Source organism: Anabrus simplex, chromosome 9 (assembly GCF_040414725.1).
Source record: "Anabrus simplex isolate iqAnaSimp1 chromosome 9, ASM4041472v1, whole genome shotgun sequence".
Classification (NCBI taxonomy): Eukaryota; Metazoa; Arthropoda; class Insecta; order Orthoptera; family Tettigoniidae; genus Anabrus; species Anabrus simplex.
Window position 1 is genome coordinate 114,861,368 of NC_090273.1, and position 19,852 is coordinate 114,881,219.

Below are 19,852 nucleotides of genomic sequence, written 5' to 3' on the forward strand. Positions count from 1 at the left end.
CGAATTAAACAATTTAAATAATATGCAAAACTGTCTCTCATGTTTGCGGGAACGAGAACTTCGTCAAATTAGCCGGGATTTTGAATTAACCGATTTTGAATTATCGAGGTTCTACTGTACAAGCTTTTGGTATTGAATAGGTGGACCCTTCTCTACCCGTTGATAGTGATCAGTTGTCAATACGGACGATAATGAAACTCGTAACTTATGAACGTAAATGAAAGAAACAAGAGCGAAACCAATAACTGTTCATTCCAAGCAGAAGTCTTGAGATGATTTTGGTAATAATGTGGAAAGTCCAGGTCAAGTGGAAGGGAAACCATTCTGGACATTAAAACAATCTAAGAAAGAGAGGGGTGAGGAAATAAATAAAATTTTTGCTAGGGTCTTTACGTCGCACCGACACAGATAGGTCTTATGCCGACGATAGGATAGGAAAGGCCTTGGAGTTGGAAGGAAGCGGCCGTGGCCTTAATTAAGGTACAGCCCCAGCATTTGCCTGGTGTGAAAATGGGAAACCACGGAAAGCCATCTTCAGGGCTGCCGATAGTGGGATTCGAACCTACTATCTCCTGGATGCAAGCTCACAGCAGCGTGCCTCTACGCGCACGGCCAACTCGCCCGGTAAATAAATAAATAAATATTGTATTGCATAAATCAGGTGAACTCACAATAGATTCAGTACCATAGAATCACTGGACAGGTGGAAGGATTTTGAAAATCTTTTGAACATAAAGAGAAACCTTTCTAGTGACCTTGTCCTTGGTGAAATTATGCTAGAGGGTGAGGAAAGTGTGGTAAACTCTATTAATATAACAGAGAAGGAACAAATTAAATTAGACCTGAAATGATGATATGCAGTGGGAAAGCAGGAATGGAATGGTTTCATAGGGTAATAAGATAAGCATGTAATGTTGGTAAGGTACCTTCTAATTGGACAACAGCAGTACTGTAATTGCACCTATCTAAAAGCAAAGCAACAGAAAAGATTGCAACAACTATTGATGTATTTCACCAGGCAGGGTTTCACTGGCATTTTGGAAGGGAGGGTGCAATCGGTGGTTGACAGGAAATTGGATGAAAACCAATGTGGTTTCAGACAACATAGGGGCTATCAGAATCAGATTTTCAATATGCGCCAGGTAACTGAAAAATCCTACGAGAGGAATAGACAGTTATGTTTCCTAGATCTGGAGAAGGCATATGACAGTGTACCTAGAGAAAAAATGTTAGCCATACTGGATGACTACAAGATTAACAGTAGATTTTTAAAAGCAAAGGCATCTAAGTTGACAATTGGGCAACAGTGAACTGATGGTAGAATGAGTTCTTGGTTCAGCATACTTACAAGGATTAGACAAGGTTGTAATCATTCACCGTTGCTCATAGTTTTACATCTACTGAAAGGCATAAAGTTACAGGGAGGAATTCAGTTAGGTGGAAATGTAGTACGCAGTTAAGCAGTTTAGCCTATGCCAGCAATTTGGTCTTCAGCAGATTCTGCTGAAAGCCTTGAAAATAGGTGCAATGAAAATTAACCAAAGTGATGTCAGCAAGAAAGCTAAGAGAACTGAATGTCAAGTTGGGAATACAATGCTGGAACAGGTAGATAATTTCAAGTATTTAGGATGTAGATTCTCCTGGGATGGTATGATAATAAATGAGATTGAATCAATGTGCAGCAAACCTAATGCAGGGAGTTTGCAGTTGTGATCGACAGCATTCTGTAAGAAAGAAGTCAACTCCCGGACCAAAATATCTTTACACCAGTGTGTTTTCAGACCAGCTTTGCTTTATGAAGAGTGAAAGCTAGGTGGACTCAGGATATCTTATTCATGCTGGCAGGACCTAGCGTTTACAGTGCACTATGTCTGCTGATATAGGCTAGAGCAATTTTGTTACTTTCATTGATCTGTCTCTGTCTTATACTTGGCTTTAACAATATGAAAGTGACCGAGGTATGAGCGGTGCTAGTAATGCCATTCCTTCTGCAGCCAGTCCCTGCTATGAATGGTGTGAAAATGTTGCTCATAGGGGTCGGTTGGTGCATGCATTTCAGTGGACTTGGCAGACTGATATGTAACAGCAACTTCTGGCTCGGTGAGGAAAGCAATGGGAAACTACTTCAATCCTCATTTCCCTAGTACACCTCTTCAGAGATGCCTAGGCATCTATGACAGCTGATGGCAGAGCTGTTGAGGATCCAACCATCCTTAGGGCTGAAGACTGAACATACACACATACAAGTAAGAAGAAACAGACATGAAAGTAACGAGAATGCTTGCTGGCACAAACAGGTGAGAAAAATGGCAGAAGGTTGGTCAGAAACAGGTAATGAAGACTAAGTTAGGAATGAACTCTATTGATGAAGCTGTACGCATTAACTGGCTTTAGTGCTGGAGTCATGCGAGGTCAATGGAGAGGGTAGGTTACCTAGGAGAATAATGGGCTCAGCCATGGGTGGTAAGAGAAGTAGAGACTGACCATGACAACTACAGTTAGACTCTGTTTCTAAAGATTAAAGATATAGAACTAAGCAAGGGCACAGAGCTACTTATAAACAACAGGTTTTGGTGGCATTTAGTAAATTCACAGAGGATTGCAGGAGCTGCCTGGCCGAGGCGGTAAAGGCGTGCTTGGTTCGCCCGGAAGTACGTGGGTTTGAATCCCCATCAGGAAATCGTAAAATTTAAGAAACGAGATTTCCACTTCCGGAAGTGCATATGGCCCTAAGGTTCAGTAAGCCTGCACCAAAAATGAGTACCGGTTAATTCCTGGGGGCAAAGGCAGCCGGGTGTAGAGCTGACCACTCTACTCCATCACATGCCGAGGTTAACAATGGTAGAAGCCTTTACCTTCCACTCCTCCAAGGGCCTTCATGGCCTGTACGGAGGCGACTTTGACAAAGGATTGCAGAGTGAAAGTCATAAGACTTAACAGTCTATAATGATGTATAATAATAATAATAATAATAATAATAATAACAACAACAACAACAACAACTTCGGTCTTGGAAATGCTACTTTTCATATACTCATTGCAGCATCATGGAATCCGCATAGAGGGAAAAATTATATCTTGGTAAAAGTACTCGGAAGAGCAAAATTGCAGAATACATAGAAGATACCTATGCAGCTGGATCATGGACTACAAGAAAACAAGAGGAGAGTAGAATACAGGCAGCAGAAATGAAATTCCTAAGAGGTATCGAGGGTAAGACCAGAAAGGATAAAATTAGAAATGAAGAGATACGGAAAAGGACAGGAATCTTGAAACTTCAAGACAGGATAGAAACAACAAAGCTAAAGTGGTATGGGCATATGATGAGAATGGGAGAAGAGAGAGAGAGAATAGATAAAGCATTTTCAGAGAAGTTAACAGGAAAGAGACCAAGAGGAAGACCTCAAAAGAGGTGGGCAGATTCAGTGTGAGAGTGCATAGAGAAGAGGGGAGGAAAACCAGAAGATGTAGGCCTACTTACAAAAGGAGAAGAGTGGTGGAGAGACAGGCAGCGATGGAGGTCCTTGATTCACAACCCAACCCGGGAGGATGGAAACGGGAAATGAAGATGACATAGAAGATAACTCCCGAATATTTTTTATTTTTAACAAGTTGCTTTACGTCGCACCAACACAGACAGGTCTTATGGCTATGATGGGAAAGGGCTAGAAGTGGGACAGAAGCGGCCGTGGCCTTGATTAAGGTTCAACTCCAGCATTTGCTGGTGTGAAAATGGGAAACCACTGAATATCACCTTCAGGGCTGCTGATAGTGGGGTTCGAATACACTATCTCCCGAATACTGGGCGCATTTAAGCGACAGCAGCTATCGAGCTCTTTGAATAAATGGTATGTTCTTTCCCTAGAAATAAAATAAATTGAAGTAAATGAAGAGATAGATGGTAGATCAGATCTGCGGTGTGACAGTGTGTTTTAAACTGTAAAAAAGGAAATTAATAATAATAATTATAAAAATAACAAAAACATTTGTATGGTCGCCATTATAGTTAGCAGGCATTTTAATGTCACCATTTAGGCTGGCTCCATTTAACTCTTTACAGGATTTTCTTGCAGCCTAGTTAGCTTTGTTTCCTTCAAGGTAATCCCCTCATCTATTAATATAATGCTCCCAATGCTGTTTCTACTTATAGAAACAATCCTGGTAGGCAATTTCGCGAATTGTGTGGTTTCTCCAGGGATTTCAGTTTGATCTCTTTAATTTACTGATACTATCATCCTTTCAGAGGGAAATTTCAATTTTGGGAAAAGTAAATAGCCAGCAGGAGATATGTCAGGCGAGCAGGCAGGGTGGCGGAAACACAGTTGTCTGTGTTCAACACAAACTCGGAGCGATGGATCGGCAGATGCACTGTAATGTTTGTTTCTCAACAAGTCTGATGTTGTTCTCCGGAAATGTTCATGCAAATGTCTGAAGACTTCCAAGATAATATCAGTGATTAACTGTTTGGCCCTCAAGTAGCAATTCATGATGCATACCACCATGATGCAAAAAAATACTGTCAGCACTTTCACATTCGACCTTCTTTGGTCTTAAATCTTTCCACAATGCAGATCAATTAGCCTTCATCATTCGGTGCCGTACATCTCCATTAACAATTTCCCCTGTTTGAAGCAGAAGTGAATGTTGACACGCAGCTCATAGATGATTAGAAATTTTAATAATGTCAACTAATACTCAGATGTGGATAATCTACCAATATGGGGTAGCAGTGAGAGTGAAATGCAGGCACAGCTAAATGTATGGGAGGAAGTTGTGCCAACTCATAGAATGAAGTTCTCAGCTCAAAACAGTGAAATGTTGGTAACGACATGAAATTAAAACCAAGTGTATATTGGCATGACATTAGGAGGGGAGGAGTTGAAAATGAGCTGAAAGCTTTAAATACCTGGGAAGTGTAACTGAAAAAAATGGAGTAAACAGGATGGAAATCAATGAAAGAGGAAGGTATACAAATGGATTCCTTAAGAGTGTGGGAGGATGTGAAAACAAGGATGAACAACAGAGATATAAAGGAATTATCTACAAGACTTATTTTGTGCCAATTTTGATGTATGGATCTGAAAAAGGGGTGATGAAGGAGAGGGATAAAAGTGGATTACAAGCAGTGGAAATAAAGTTTCAAAGGTGTCAAGTACGTTTAATAAGAATGGACAGGGTAAGAAATGAGAGAGTTCAGGAAATGGTAAATGAGGTACCCCTACAGGAAAAGATAGAAAAATCAAGGCTGCAGTAGTATGGACATGTTAAAAGAATGGGAGAAGAGAGAATACCAAGAAAGATGTTCAAAATGGAGTTGAAGGGAATGATACCTAAAGGAAGACCAAGGAACAGATGGCTGAAAGGTGTAAAGAAGAGCATCGAGGCAAGAGGAGGGAACTGGACAACAATGACAGAAGAGAAATGGTGGATGGATGGATGGAAAACGATGGAGAGACTTATGTTCCAAGCGGATCCAACCTGTGGTTGGAAACTGCTCCAGATGATGAATTAATAATCAACAAAACTGTATTAACAGCTCCAGAACTACATCCAACCATTACACAAATGCAGGGTGCTTTGAAAGTTCTGTTTTTTTTTTTCTAAAGAGGCCTCATACAAAAGATAACATGAGAAGCAGGGCAGAAGGTTGTGCTAAACTTGCATAAATATGAAAATTCATGTGAGAAAACATGACCAATGAAGTAACAAATACTCAAAAAATACTTTAAACAAAAACAAACTCACCTGCTCTCCAATACCAGTATACATGCAGCCCACAACATTATCTAATAGATTTATATCTAACTTCTGATTGAAATCCAAGAGTTTTGATGCTTCTTGTGCAAGAGTGGCCATTCTCGTACTGTTCTGAAAAGAAACAAATATACACAAAAATCATCACAAAATGTCTACAGGACAATACAATTGCTTAGGATCATTTAAAGTTAAAAACTTCATAATGGGTCTGTAATGAACTGAGAACAACAATAATAAAGCCCCGCAGCAGGCTGCGCAAGGATCCGCAAAGGACTGAGAAACATTGGTCAAATAAACAACTAGTGACCTTCACTTGTAATGTTCTCCACCTTTCGTAGTATGGAGCACAAACTTAGAAAAATCAGATAAAGGCAACTAATTACAGCTGCATTGCTTTCAAATGTTCAACTTCACATCTTCATAGAAAGACTAATCACCAATTTCTTTAAGTGTTCGCTCAAGTTTTAAACAAAAAAAAATTTATATACAATCAAGACTCAACATCTAATGTGGTCTTTTTGTCATAAGTAAGACTCAAGGTTTTAACTTGTCAGAAACAGAGGACTCATGTTTTTAAGTTCTATCAGCCTTTGTATTTTATCTGTAAACAATTTATTTTCAAGGGTAATATTGTTAAGGACTTGTGTTCTATATGTGTGCATACTTTTCTTGTATAATTTGTTCTCTGGCCCTCTTTATAAGATTGGCTGATGATAACACCCAGTGTCGAAAGGGGTACCAAAATAAAAATGTTGCTACTTAACCACAGCAACTAAACTGTTTTGTATTGAAAAGGTGGACCCCTTAAATTTGCTTTTATTATTGTTATGCTTAGGATCCGACATATTTAACTACTTTTTCTAGCTTTCTGAAATACAAAATTACCCACAATGGAGTACTGTGGGTGGATATACGTTTATCTAATTCACAAATAGATAAATACTTCTTGATCAACAAAGCTACAAATGTACTTACGTCTGATCCTAAGCAGTTGAAAGAGGTCCAAAATCCAAGTCAGCAGCCCCTCACAATGGTACTTATCGCTAGGAAAGTAGAACCATAGTATTTGTCATGTTGCTCACAGGTAATGAAATTCGCACATGTATTACAGACCTACGCTGTTTTGCACATTGCGGCGCCATTTACAGGCAACGCAAACCTATGGAATTCATCACATATGGGTACTAACCACAGGGACTCGTACTATCCGGTGGTGTTCCTCATAGTGGGTACTAATCATAGGCAAGCCAGAACCATGGGTTCCCTCATCCCATGGTGTCGCCCATTGTGTGTGACATACCATACTGGGCCTTCGTGGAAAAGAACAGGTTAGATAACTGGCCCAAACCCAAAGTGAATGGAGGCACACAGCGCTCCAAGATAATGAACACTTAAAAACCTAAAGGGCTCTAGGCCGATGAAATAGGGGCTATTCCCCAACTACTGAGGTGACTCGTATAGAAATGGCTTTAACACCTTACAGAAGAAAAAGTTACAAAACGTAGTCACCTCATACCAAAATGAAGGGGAGCTCGAGAGGGTAAATCACACTATCCCCGATTTACAGTCAAAAATTTCATAAAACTTCTTGGTATCCGGCCATAGCTACTTGCCGTGCGATAGGGACTTCGCCCTGACTGAAAAGAGGAAGAAGCTGTCCAAGACATTTGCACCGTAAGACCTACATGATATTATAAGATCTCATACATATGCTAACAAATTTGAAGTCAATAAATTACTGAAGGCCAATTCCAGGCATCGCGTGTTTTCATTCATACACTTTTTAACATATATATGAAACTTACCATCTAAACAAATTGAAATTTAAGCATAATAACGTCTAGAAGATACTTAACCTCCACAAGTTTGTAGTAAACCTGATGTATGCGATTTCATAAAATTTTAAACGTAGCGATCGGAGTTTACATGGCACAGACTTATAACTTTACATACCTTAAGTTTTTTCTAAATTCTGCGAATTGTGATAACTTTTATTGGTAATGTCAAGATATTGTTTACAAGAAGGACAAAGGTACATTTTGCGAAAAAACCAAATATGCAAGTTGCATAATGTCTGCGTGATATAGTTAAAGACGATCGTCGTGTGTTTACTTGACAGCGTCGTGGGATTACACACGTGAATCGGTGCTACGGCGGCATGGCATGAGGGGCTAATAAATCTTAAACTCTGCATCAAATACTAATCACTGAATGATAAAATGTGTATGTAATATCGCCGTAAGTAATAATAAAGAAGGGGCATGATGGTGCAGCGGTCAAGCTGCGTGAAACCATCAAGACAGACTGATTTCGAGTCCCGATTAATGCATGTGTGATTTTTGAGGTGAAAGTCATGTCCGGTGGTTCGGATTTCGCGTAAAAATGAGGTCCCGTGGCTTATGATACTGAGATGATCGGTCACATGAAACTAAAAGCTTCATTCCCCCTCCTAATAATAATAATAATAAGGTATATAACTACATATACTGACATGAGGCCTATTTAATGAAGTTAAGTGTTTTTATGAACTGCCACACATTTATTTAACCCCTTAACTGGGGATTAGTTTCATAACATCAACCAGCTAGTGGGTAATTATTCAGCGCAATGCGCACTTTTGGAATGGGTACAGTAGCGTGCGGCAGATGTAAATACAAAAAACAAAAAAACCCATGGCACTACAGGCCTTGAAGGGCCTTGGCCTACCAAGCAACCGCCGCTCAGCCCAAAGGCCTGCAGATTACGAGGTATCGTGTGGTCAGCACGACGAATCCTCTCAACCGTTATTCTTGGCTTTCGAGACCAGAGCCGCCATCTCACCGTCAGATAGCTCCTCAATTCTAATCACGTTGGCTGAGTGGACCTCGAACCAGCCTTCTGGTCCAGGTAAAAATCCCTGACCTGGCCGGGAATTGAACCCGGGGCTTCCGGGTAAGAGGCAGGCATGCTACCCCTACACCACGGGCCGGCTGAGATGTAAATAACAACAGAAAAATATATTTTACTTGATTTATTTAAATTATGAGTGATATAGTAGAAATTCAATAGCATTATGTTATTACCGTTTTTCTTGTAAACCCGTAAATATATACATATACACACAGTGTGTTCATACAAAAGTGAATTTAAAAAGTGTTCCTTTCATTATTATGATGACATTTTTCGAGTTGTCAGATATGCATCAACAGGTTCTACATACTTTCTGGTTCATAGGTCATTCAGAAATTGCACACAGTGTGGTAAATACAGAAGCAAGGGCAAGCACAAACTGCCACGTCACATTCCTCACAGTAGTAGGCAGTTTCCCGTTGCCTCTGGTTTGACAGGCACACAACACAACGTTTTCTTGAGTGATTCCTACATCCGGTCAGCAAATTCTCAGATAATTCAACGTCTTTCCTAACCAAACCATTATCAAGTCACACGGAACATTTTACCATCATACACAGACCAATTTACAAAAAAGTTATCAGAACATGGACAATGGAGTTCGCAGAACTGTATCGTAGTAACAACAACAACTCGCAAATTTAGTTATTTCAATGTACATACACACAAATAAATTATTTACGAAGAATTTGGCGTGGACCGTACGAGGCAACACGAGACAGCTGTTGGACTGCCGCCTACGCGCGAACTACCCGACTGGCGTGAGACCGGATAAAAATGAACAGGACAGCAATAATCACATCTAATATGAATGGAATTTGTTTTAAATTATGATAGCAGATGGCAGAAGTGATTAAGAATAGTCAGATGCCTATAGGAAGCTAACCATACGTAAGAACACATTTAGAAGTACAAAAACGCCTGAAGACGTCAAATCCAATACTTGTCGACAGCTGTTGACGCCTTTAGGCGTCAAACCCAGTTAAGGGGTTAACACAAATAACAGTGAATGTAAAATGAACTAAAATATTCAAAAATAACTGAAAATTCAACGCTTAAGTAGCCTACAGTTTGAATGAAAGCCTGGTCAGAAAAAGATATAATAAAATGAAGAAACAAGTTTTGTTCATTCCGCTTCTGGTATAGACTCATCAAAATACCATTCCCCACAAGTAAAAAAGGGTCACGGGAAATGTTCTTTCGATTTCACTTACATTTAAAAAGCACTCGTCTTTCGTCGATGGTTCAAAAAACAGTTCAGCTTCATCCTTGTACTTGTGAAAACTGATTACAAAATAAATATTGCCATTATTTTCAGTTAGGGTACAAACATAAATTTTTATTGTTTCTTTCTGCTGTATTTTCCAAGTACGAAGTCACCCACTTCAAAAGCTGTATCATGGGGTGGATTTTTGTCATCTGCTTCGATCTTGTAGTCTGGATGTGTGTGGTGGTAGTAGTAGTAGTTTCAGAATAATATTTTCTTGCCTGAACTATATTTTTTTTTTTTTAATGGTTTCACATAATGAATATCATGTGTTCCTGGTAATGCACAGAAATGTACTTTGGTCAAAGTCCACAAAAAGATGGACCGATTGCACGATGCGGGTATTCTTATTTAAAAATTTCGTATGCGTCTTGCGTTGTGATGCACATGAATAGTTTCAGTTTTTTAATTTTTGTCCACAATTGTCCTTTACGGAGATAAAATCCCTTCATCGAGGAGATGGCCAACTGATATCATCCAGTTTGAGAAATTCAAGAACTTCTTCATTTGGAAGTGAAGACTTCCTGCGCTTGCCAGAGGTAGATGAACTTACACCAAATTTTACACTCAGCACAGAAAAAAACCTCCCGTTTCTTCCGCGGACTCGCTGCTATAGGCTGCTCCGAACGCTTTACAGCTTCCTCCAAGGTTTGTTTGCATTTATAACCAGACGTTGGCATACTCTGCTCTGCAATCGATGTTGATGGTTGTGTTGCTAGAACTGTAGAACAGGAAGTAACTGTTGATAAGCCCTGAAGTTTTTTCTGAGCTCTGTGTTTCTTCACAGATTCTCATACCTATTGGCGGTGTACGCGTAACTGGGCAGGTGTCCTCTTTCTTCTAGCTATACCATTTACAACGTTCCTTGTGAGTAAGCGCCATTATTAAATATCAGCTTAATGTGAACACCGATTGCTATTCTAAAACATGTGCTTTACAAGCGAGTGTGGCGCAGAAACTGAATCCTGTGGGCAGCGTGTTGCAGCAGCTGGAAACTTCCCCGTTGCCTCCTCGCAAGAACGCCGTAAACATGCGATGTATTTTACTGTCGGCTTTGTATGAATCCATTTGAAATTTTAAACGAATGATATAGCAGACTGAAAGGGTGTGCAGTATTGGCTTTGCATACTAAGTTCTATTCAAAATGAGCCACGCACTTTTCGTCTACAGAAACTTTTATACCTTTTTCATCGCGTGTTTACACAGCCTGCAGCAATAAATTAGTCGCTTTATTACACCTTATATAAGCTGTTAATAACATAAATACTTTACTGGGAAGAGAAAGAGCATTATAATTAACTTTTACTGTAATTATTTTCATAACTTTTCATCATAATAAACAGGAATTCCGATGAAAACTATTGAGAATTATCTAATGAATTTAGCCTCTACATAAAGGATCAATTAAGCACACAAAAATTGAAACACATCAACAAATCATAAAATTAATAAAATAGTGTGTTTTATCTATCATAAAAACAAATTGTTGAGTTTTATTTTAAACTTTACTTTTTCTTACTTGGGTGGACTACTCTCTGGAATCAGCCTGAACAAAATATGTTCATCAATATTCAATCTGCTGCCGATTCCTTGGTAATAACAAAACATTTGCAGACCTCAAAGGTAGCAATGTTGCACTTCTCAGCAGAATCATAAAAGTGAAATATACCTTCAGCAAATTGGAAACTTGGGAAAATGTTAACATTCTAAAAATGAGAAAGAAGGTTTCTGACATCAGAAATTTAGATTGCACTGTCATTTGTTTCTCTCTCGCTTCTCGCGAAGGACTTGATCGTGCGGTGGACACAGCTGCCAACTGTTCATATAAAGAACTAGTCCTAGAGCAGCGACGCTACTTTTCTTTACAAATCTCGTTAACATAGCGGCGCTACTTTTATTTACGAATTTTGTTACAATAGGTTAGGGACAAAGCCATTGGTCTGGATCAAGGAAAGGGGGTCTGGGGGCACAAGCCCCCAGCTGAGAAGCCGCGAAGCGGCCCTACACCTCTAGTATCCTGCGTGACAACTCCATTGGTCTCGATTGGTTAGGGTAGGTTAGTCACAAAACCATTGGTCTGGATTGGTTAGACTATTGGTCAGTGGCAGAGCCATTGTTGGCCTGGATCAAGCAAAGGGGGTCTGGGGGCTTAAGCCCCCAGGTTAGAAGCTGCAAAGCGGCCCTAGACCTCTAGTATCCCGCGTGACACCTCCATCGGTCTGGATTGATTAGGATAGGTTAGTGACAAAGCCATTGGTCTGGTTGTGTATTTCTTGTGCGCGGGTTGGTAATGGAATTCACTTACTTCATTGCCAGGAGTGACATCATATCCCATAGTGTCTCTCCCAATGGAAATGCTGGTACGTACTTAGATGATGGACTAAGGTGTGTGATAACTTCTATTGGGTTATAAAAGCAAAATTACTTCTGAGGGATGGCGGGTGGGTTCTTAACTGTTGCAGTGAACACATCGCTCCTCCACAAGGTATTCCACTTGAGATTTCCAACATATTACATCCTTATCTATATATATCAAATAAGAGTTTTATCTGTACATTGCTCAGAATTTGAAAAGAGTGGTATTTCTGTATCGGTCATGTCCACAGTAACAAGAAAATGCATTTTTTTACTTTTCCGTAATTTCCGTCTCTGTATGTATGTACACGCATCACGAGAAAACGGCTGAAGAGAATTTTATGAAAATCGGAATGTAAATTCGGGTGATGAACCGCTACAATCTAGGCTATACATTATTTTAATCACGCTGAGTGAAATGGTAGTTTAGGGGAAGGCCTGAAATTTAATTCTCAAATATTTATGTTGGTCGTTTCTTAATGAAAATCGCTAGACAAAGATGGAAAGTAAGACGCTACAATATAGGCTATACACACTGAAAAAAATTGTAGCTTAGGGGAAGGCCTAAAATTTAATTGTCAAATATTTATTTTATTAATGGTCGTATCTTCACGAAAATTGGTATGCAAAGTCGGGGAATAGGTCGCTATAATCTAGGCTATCAATAATGTTATTCGCACTGAGTGAAATGGTAGTGTAGGGGTAGGCCTGAAATGTAATCCATATATAAAATAAGTGTTTTGCCTGTACATTGCTCAGAATTTGAAATGAATGGTATTTCTGTATCTGTCACATCCACAGTAACAAGGAAATGCATTTTTTACTTTGTCATAATTCTGTCTGTCTGTATGTATGTTTGTACATGCATCAATAGAAAACGGCTGAAGAGAATTTAATGAAAATCGGTATGTAATGTCGGGTGATGAACCACTACAAGCTCGGCTATAAATTATTTTATTCACGCTGAGTGAAATGGTAGTTTAGGGGAAGGCCTGAAATGTAATTCTTGAATAAGTTATTTATGTTATTAGTGGTCGTATCGATAAATACTACATAACTAACCTAACTTTAGTTATGTCGTAAGTTAGTAGTAGTTATGTAAGAAGTTATTAAATTTCCGATCACTTATGTCTTATACATCGTTACCGTACCGCATATAATCGGAGATATTCATGAATTTGGATTTTTGTTACTAAGTCCATATCAGCGCCGAGTCACGAGAAAATGGGTAAACAGAATTTAGTGAAAATCAGTATGTAAAGTCTGAGAATAAGGAACTACAGTCTACGATATAAATAATTTTGTAAGACACCCTAATATCACAGAGTCGAAAGAATACTAATGTGAAGGCCTGCAATATAGAAAGCTCATAAACATTATCAACAATAACACTACACTGGCCATTGTTTGTTGTGATGTGCTTTTTGTCTTCTGTTTCCTCTCATCCCCGATAGATAAGATTACTGCAGCGTACCGAAGTTTTTTTTCAATTTGATTGACGTCGCACCGACACAGGTAGGTCTAACAGCGACGATGGGATAGGAAATGAATAGTGGTGTGAAGGAAGCGGCCTTGGCTTTAAGGTACAGCCTGGTGTGACTGGTGTGAAAATGGGAAACCACGGAATACCATTTTTTTGCTTAACGTCGCACCGACACAGATATGTCTCATGGCGACGATGGAATAGGAAAGGTCTAGGAAGTGGAAGGAAGCGGCCGTGGCTTTAATTAAGGTACAGTCCAGGCATTTGCCTGGTGTGAAAATGGGAAACCACGGAAAACCATCATCAGGGCTGCCGGCAGTGGGGTTCGAATCCACTATCTTCCGGATGCAAGCTCACAGCTGGGCGCCCCTAACCACACGGCCAACTCGCTTGGTCGTACCGACTGTAACAGCCTGCCTGTATATTGGTGGGAAGTAGCTGGGGTGCAAGATAACTTTCTTCTTTAGCATGCCATTCCTCTGGTTCATACATTTTCTGATATACTGTATCTGGTACGTAACACACTGGTTCATCATAGTATTCGAGCTATACAATCCCTACTCTGAGCCACTGATTGGAATGAGCAGTGTGCATATTTAACGGAATAATGACAGAGGATTGTTCACGGCAGTCTGCGACCTGGTTATTCCAGCTCTGGAACTTTGGACTCTTAAGATCGGCACCGTAGTACTGTTCGTTGAAAGTGAGAAAGTGTGCGGTTTTTCATCGAGTATTTTATATCATTACATTGCTTTCAATTGCTACATTCCTACTGACATTTTTGTAATGACCCATGTTGAATTCAGTTAGGAAAACCACCAAGTCAGTCTTTCTGAGAATCCCGTAGCGAAGCACGGGTACATCAGCTAGTAATGCTATAAAAGTAATGTAAGTCTTACTGAATTTCTACCAATAAGAAAAAATACTGACCATTGTACGAGAACTTGTGTTGTACTAACATAGACTGATTTTTTTTTTGAGTTTCTTTCAAAATAGCCAACTGGTAAGAAGACAAACTACCTTTGGCACTTAGCTCATTTTTTGAGTAAAAGAGTATAGAAACTTAGCCATGTTTATTGTTTCTGACTTTAACAATTCATACAACTTATGTGACATGCAATATCAAATATAACAATTTAGCTACAATTGTCCTATTTAGTGTACACTATATTCTATACTAAAATGAAAATGAAATGAAAACTCCCGGGATACATTTTTTTAAAAATATAACTATAAACAACTTCTTGGCACTTAGCATGTTTTTGGGTCATACTCTTTCCCCTGACTAAGAAGAGGAAGAGGCTGTGCAAAGCATTTGCATCTGAAGACCTAGATGATATAAGAACTGCATATGCTAACAAATTTGAAATCCTAGAGTTAAATGAATTAAATATTACCAGGAGAGCGTAGCACTGACACAGATTCGGAATTATTTGATAAGATAATCAGCTATGTGGGAAATTATAAGGAAAGAAACATTAATGAAGCGGGCGATCTCAATTTAACAAATGTCAATTGGGAAGGTAATGCGAACGACAGGAAGCATGAACAACAAAAGGCAAATAATTTAATATGGGAAGGATAGCTGATTCAGAAAGTGATAAAACCAACTAGAGGGAAGAATATTCTGGACATGGTGCTGGTAAAAACAGATGAGCTCTATAGAGAAACCGAAGTTAACAGGTGGTATTAAAGCCGGTCTCCACTGATTAACATTTAACACCAACATGTTAGAATTGGCATGTATGTTGTCAATGCGTCTTCCAATTGACGTCAAGCAGCTAGTGGGTAATTATTCAGCGCAACGTGCACTTTTGGAATGGGTACAGTAGCGTGCAGCAGATTTAAATACTCAACAGAAAAATATATTTTACTTGATTTACTTGAATTATTAGCAATATGGTAGAAATTGAACAGCATTATGTTATTACCGTTTTTCTTGTAAACCCACAAATATATACATATATACGCAGTGTGTTCATACAAAAGTGAATATAAAAAGTGTTCCTTTCATTATTATGATGACATTTTTTGAGTTTTCAGATATGCATCAATAGGTTCTACATACTTTCTGGTTCATAGGTCATTCAGAAATTGCACACAGTGTGGTAAATACAGAAGCAAGGGCAAACACAAACTGCCACGTCACATTCCTCACAGTAGTAGGCAGTTTCCCGTTGCCTCTGGTTTGACAGGCACACAACACAATGTTTTCTTGAGTGATTCCTACATCCGGTCAGCGAATTCTCAGATAATTCAACGTCTTTCCTAACCAAACCATTATCAAGTCACACGGAACAGTTTACTACGATACACAGACCAATTCAAAAAGTTATCAGAAATGGACAATGGAGTTCACAGAACAACTGTACCGCGACAACGACAACAACTCAAAAATTTAGTAACTTCAATGTACATATGAACAAATAAATTCTTTATGAAGAATTTGGCGTGGATCGCACGAGCCAACAAGAGACAGCTGTCGGACTGCCGCCTAGGCGCGAACTACCCGACTGGCGTGCGACCGGATAAAAATGAATAGGACAGCAATAATCACCTAGTATGAATGGAATTACAGTAGAGTCTCGCTCATCCGACCTTCGCTTATCCGACATTCCGTGTTATCCGACACTGGTAGACTTAATTTGAACTTTTGGTGGAGACTAAATTCAGGCATACTCGCTGTGTAGGGTGCGACCATGGGACAAGCACTGGCCTGACCGCTGGCGGTAAATGGAAATAGCGTATGGCTTTTAGTGCCGGGAGTGTCCGAGGACATGTTCGGCTCGCCAGATGCAGGTCTTTTGATTTGACACCCGTAGGTGACCTGCGCGTCGTGATGAGGATGAAATGATGATGAAGACGACACATACACCCAGCCCCCGTGCCAGCGAAATTAACCAATTAAGGTTAAAATTCCCGACCCTGCCGGGAATCGAACCCGGGACCCCTGTGACCAAAGGCCAGCACGCTAACCATTTAGCCATGGAGCCGGACACCGCTGGCGGTAGGACAGTTTTTCTTCTCAAGGACAGGTGCAGTGAGTCTTCAGTCATTGTTCATTGTAGTATTGGTTGGGTGCGGATGTTATAGTTTTCATATTGTCTGTGAGGATAGCGAGTAAATGGAAGAAAGTGATTGTTTCTATGGAAGACAAGTTTAGTGCATTAGAGAGACTGGACAAAGGGGAAACTCTTCAAAATGTGGCTTCAGATTATGGTGTTGGATGTGTTACAGTGGGAGACTGGAGAAAACAGAGGGAAGAAATTTAAAAGCGGTGCTCTACCAGAGCAGAGAAAAAAATGAAAAATGTGAGTACGAAAAAGTAAGTGAAGCACTATTTCTTTGGTTATCTCAACACCGGGAGAAGGAAATGAGTCATCGTATCCGTATTTTCCTGTGCAGTATTTTATTGTTTGAGCGAGCGTGAAATGGCTTCAAAACGAAGTGGTTGTTTTCATGGACAAAAAGTTAGAAGCATTAGACAGGCTGGACAAAGGAAAACTTTTGAAAAATATTGCTGTAGTCTATGGCGTAGGGAATTCAACTGTGTCTGAAAGAAAGAAAAAAAAAGAAAAAAAATTGAAGACTGCTCTGAAATGATGACAAAAGATTTTTTTTTTGCTATTGGCTTTACATCGCACCGACACAGATAGGTCACATGGCGACAATGGGATAGGAACGGCCTAGGAGTTGGAAGGAAGCAGCCACGGCCTTAAGGTACAGCTCCAGCATCTGCCTGGTGTGAAAATGAGAAACCACGGAAAACCATCTTCAGGACTGCCGACAGTAGAATTCAAACCCACTAGCTCACAACCGCGCGCCCCTAACCGCACGGCCAACTCCCCCGTACCAACGATAGTTTAAAAAATCGTGCCACAGTAAAGAAAGCTAGAAATGAATCTCTAGATAATGTATTCAAGTGGTTAAGTGAGAAAAAGAGCATGGCGTTCCGATTTCAGGGCCGATTTTACAAGAAAAGGCACTTAGTTTAAACAGCAAGCTAGCAAATGGAGATCCTAACTTCACAGCTGGTCAGGGTTGGTTGGAAAGGTGGAAAGTTCGTCATGGCATACACCAGCTTTCAGTGACTGGTGAAAGGGGGATAAAGTTGCTGCTGACAGTTTCATAAATGAATTTCAGGATATTATTTGCTCCAATAACTTAACGCCAGATCAGATATATAAAGCCGATGAAACTGGGCTGTTTTATCGCATGCTTCCAAAGAAGACACTAGCGTCTAAATTAGATGAATCGGCAAGAGGTTATAAAAGGGTAAAGATCGCATTACAGTTATGGCATGAGCCAATGCATCTGGACAACATAAATTTCCTCTCCTGTAAATAGGGAAATCAAAAAATCTCCATACTCTTAAAAATGTGAATGACCTGCCTTGCCGGTTTCTTACACATCCCAAAAGAATGCATGGATGGACAGTGGAACTTTCAAAAACTGGTGCCAAGAAGACTTCGTGCCGAACTTAAAAAGGTTTTTAACGAAACAAGGTTTGCCACAGAAGGCCATTTTGTTTATTGACAATGCGGCGTCACATCCCGGAGTGGAAGAGTTGGTCAGTGGTAATATCCGAATGAAATTTCTGCAACCTAATGTAACAGCTCTGTTGCAACCAATGAACCAGGGTGTAATGGAAAACATCAAGCGGTTATAAAGGAGGCAGCTGCTCAGCAAAACTGATTGAAGACTAGGGAGAAAATGGTGTCATTTTGGTATTAAAATCAATAAATATGAAAGACATTTATATGATCGCATCTGCATGGGATAAAGTTAGTGAAATGACAATTAAAAATTAATTGGAAACAGCTATGGCCTTCTATCTGTGCATTTACTACAGAGGTTTGTGAGGTTGTGGACTCTTCTGAGCTCCTTGACACATTTGCATGCATTTCCGGATGCTCTAACATAGACGAGAACAACGTAAATGGCAGGTTGAAAAATGATTGTAATTCAGGCTATGGCATAATGACAGATGAAGAAATTATCGTCTCTTGTTCCTCGGCTGGTAATGACGAGAATGATGGCGAATTCGAAAATGAAACCGGCGCTTCATCAGAAGAAACAATGACTCATGGATAGGCAACAATGCAGCTGGACAAACTGATGACCTATTTAGAATCCCAGGCAGAAACCACACCAGTAGAACTGATGTCAGTAAAATGTCTTCGTGATTGTGCTGCGCACAAACGCTCTACAAATGTCAAACAGAAAAAACTCACATTATTTTAGTGCATAAAACAGGGTCGTAAATGTATGAAGTGTTTTTATATTCTTTTGTATAATTGAGAAAAGGTATTACTGTACCAATAAGTTATATAACGTACTGTATTTGTTTTTTTTAGTTTTTCCAGATTTTTGATAATCCGGATCGGTTCCGGTCCCACTTAATCCGGATAGACGAGGTTCTTGTGTACCTAGGTGTTAATATAAGGGAAGATCTTCATTGGGATAATCACATAAATGGGATTTTAAATAAATAAAGGGTACAATTGTTATTTCATTTCGGTGTTTTCCAAATTCAGACTCTCATCACCAGATAGTTCACTCCAGGCTGTGTGTCATACTTTCATAACCTGTATACTTCTGTTCCTGTATTATTCTTGCTTTTCACTCCAGTGTCCTCAACCTTTTTCCCCCCGCCCACCACACTCGCACTCATTTTTTCTGCTACATACTTTTCTTTCCATATTCAGCTCTTATTCTATTCTTCTCTACTGACAGTCTTTTGCTGCAATTTATTTTATTTTTGTCTATTTCTTCTAGCACATTCGTCCCCGATTTCTTACACTTTCGCAGAATGCATTGTCCTGCCGTACCCTCCTGCATTAATTCACTTCCTAGGTATTTAAAGCTGTCCACAATTTCCAGACTGACTTCCAATTTGCACAGTGCCCTTTCCTCGCCTTTCCCCTCTCGACATCACCATAGTCTTGCTTTTATCTATACTGATTTTCATGCCATACTTCTCAATTTTTTCTTTCAGTACATCTCGTCGTCGTTCCACTTCTTTGCCGTTCTTTCCCCAGATCACATCATCATCTGCAAATAGCAGTATCTTCAAGAGATGTGATAGAAATGGTGCAAAC

The 19,852-nt window shown here is 39.7% G+C and overlaps 1 protein-coding gene across 5 annotated transcripts in view; it reads right to left on the reverse strand.

Annotated features, from left to right (window-relative positions):
• emb (exportin-1 emb) overlaps nucleotides 1–19,852 on the reverse strand; it is a 376,112-nt gene that overhangs the window by 348,706 nt on the left and 7,554 nt on the right. For 3 of the 5 annotated variants that reach the window (XM_067153967.2, XM_067153969.2, XM_067153965.2), the window contains one exon: nucleotides 5,746–5,868. In XM_067153967.2, the coding sequence (XP_067010068.2) occupies nucleotides 5,746–5,856 (111 nt within the window). In that variant the 5' untranslated portion in view covers nucleotides 5,857–5,868. Of the gene's footprint in view, nucleotides 1–5,745; nucleotides 5,869–6,732; nucleotides 6,775–19,852 lie in introns of those variants that run through there. The other 2 variants (XM_068229247.1, XM_067153968.2) reach the window with 2 other exon arrangements.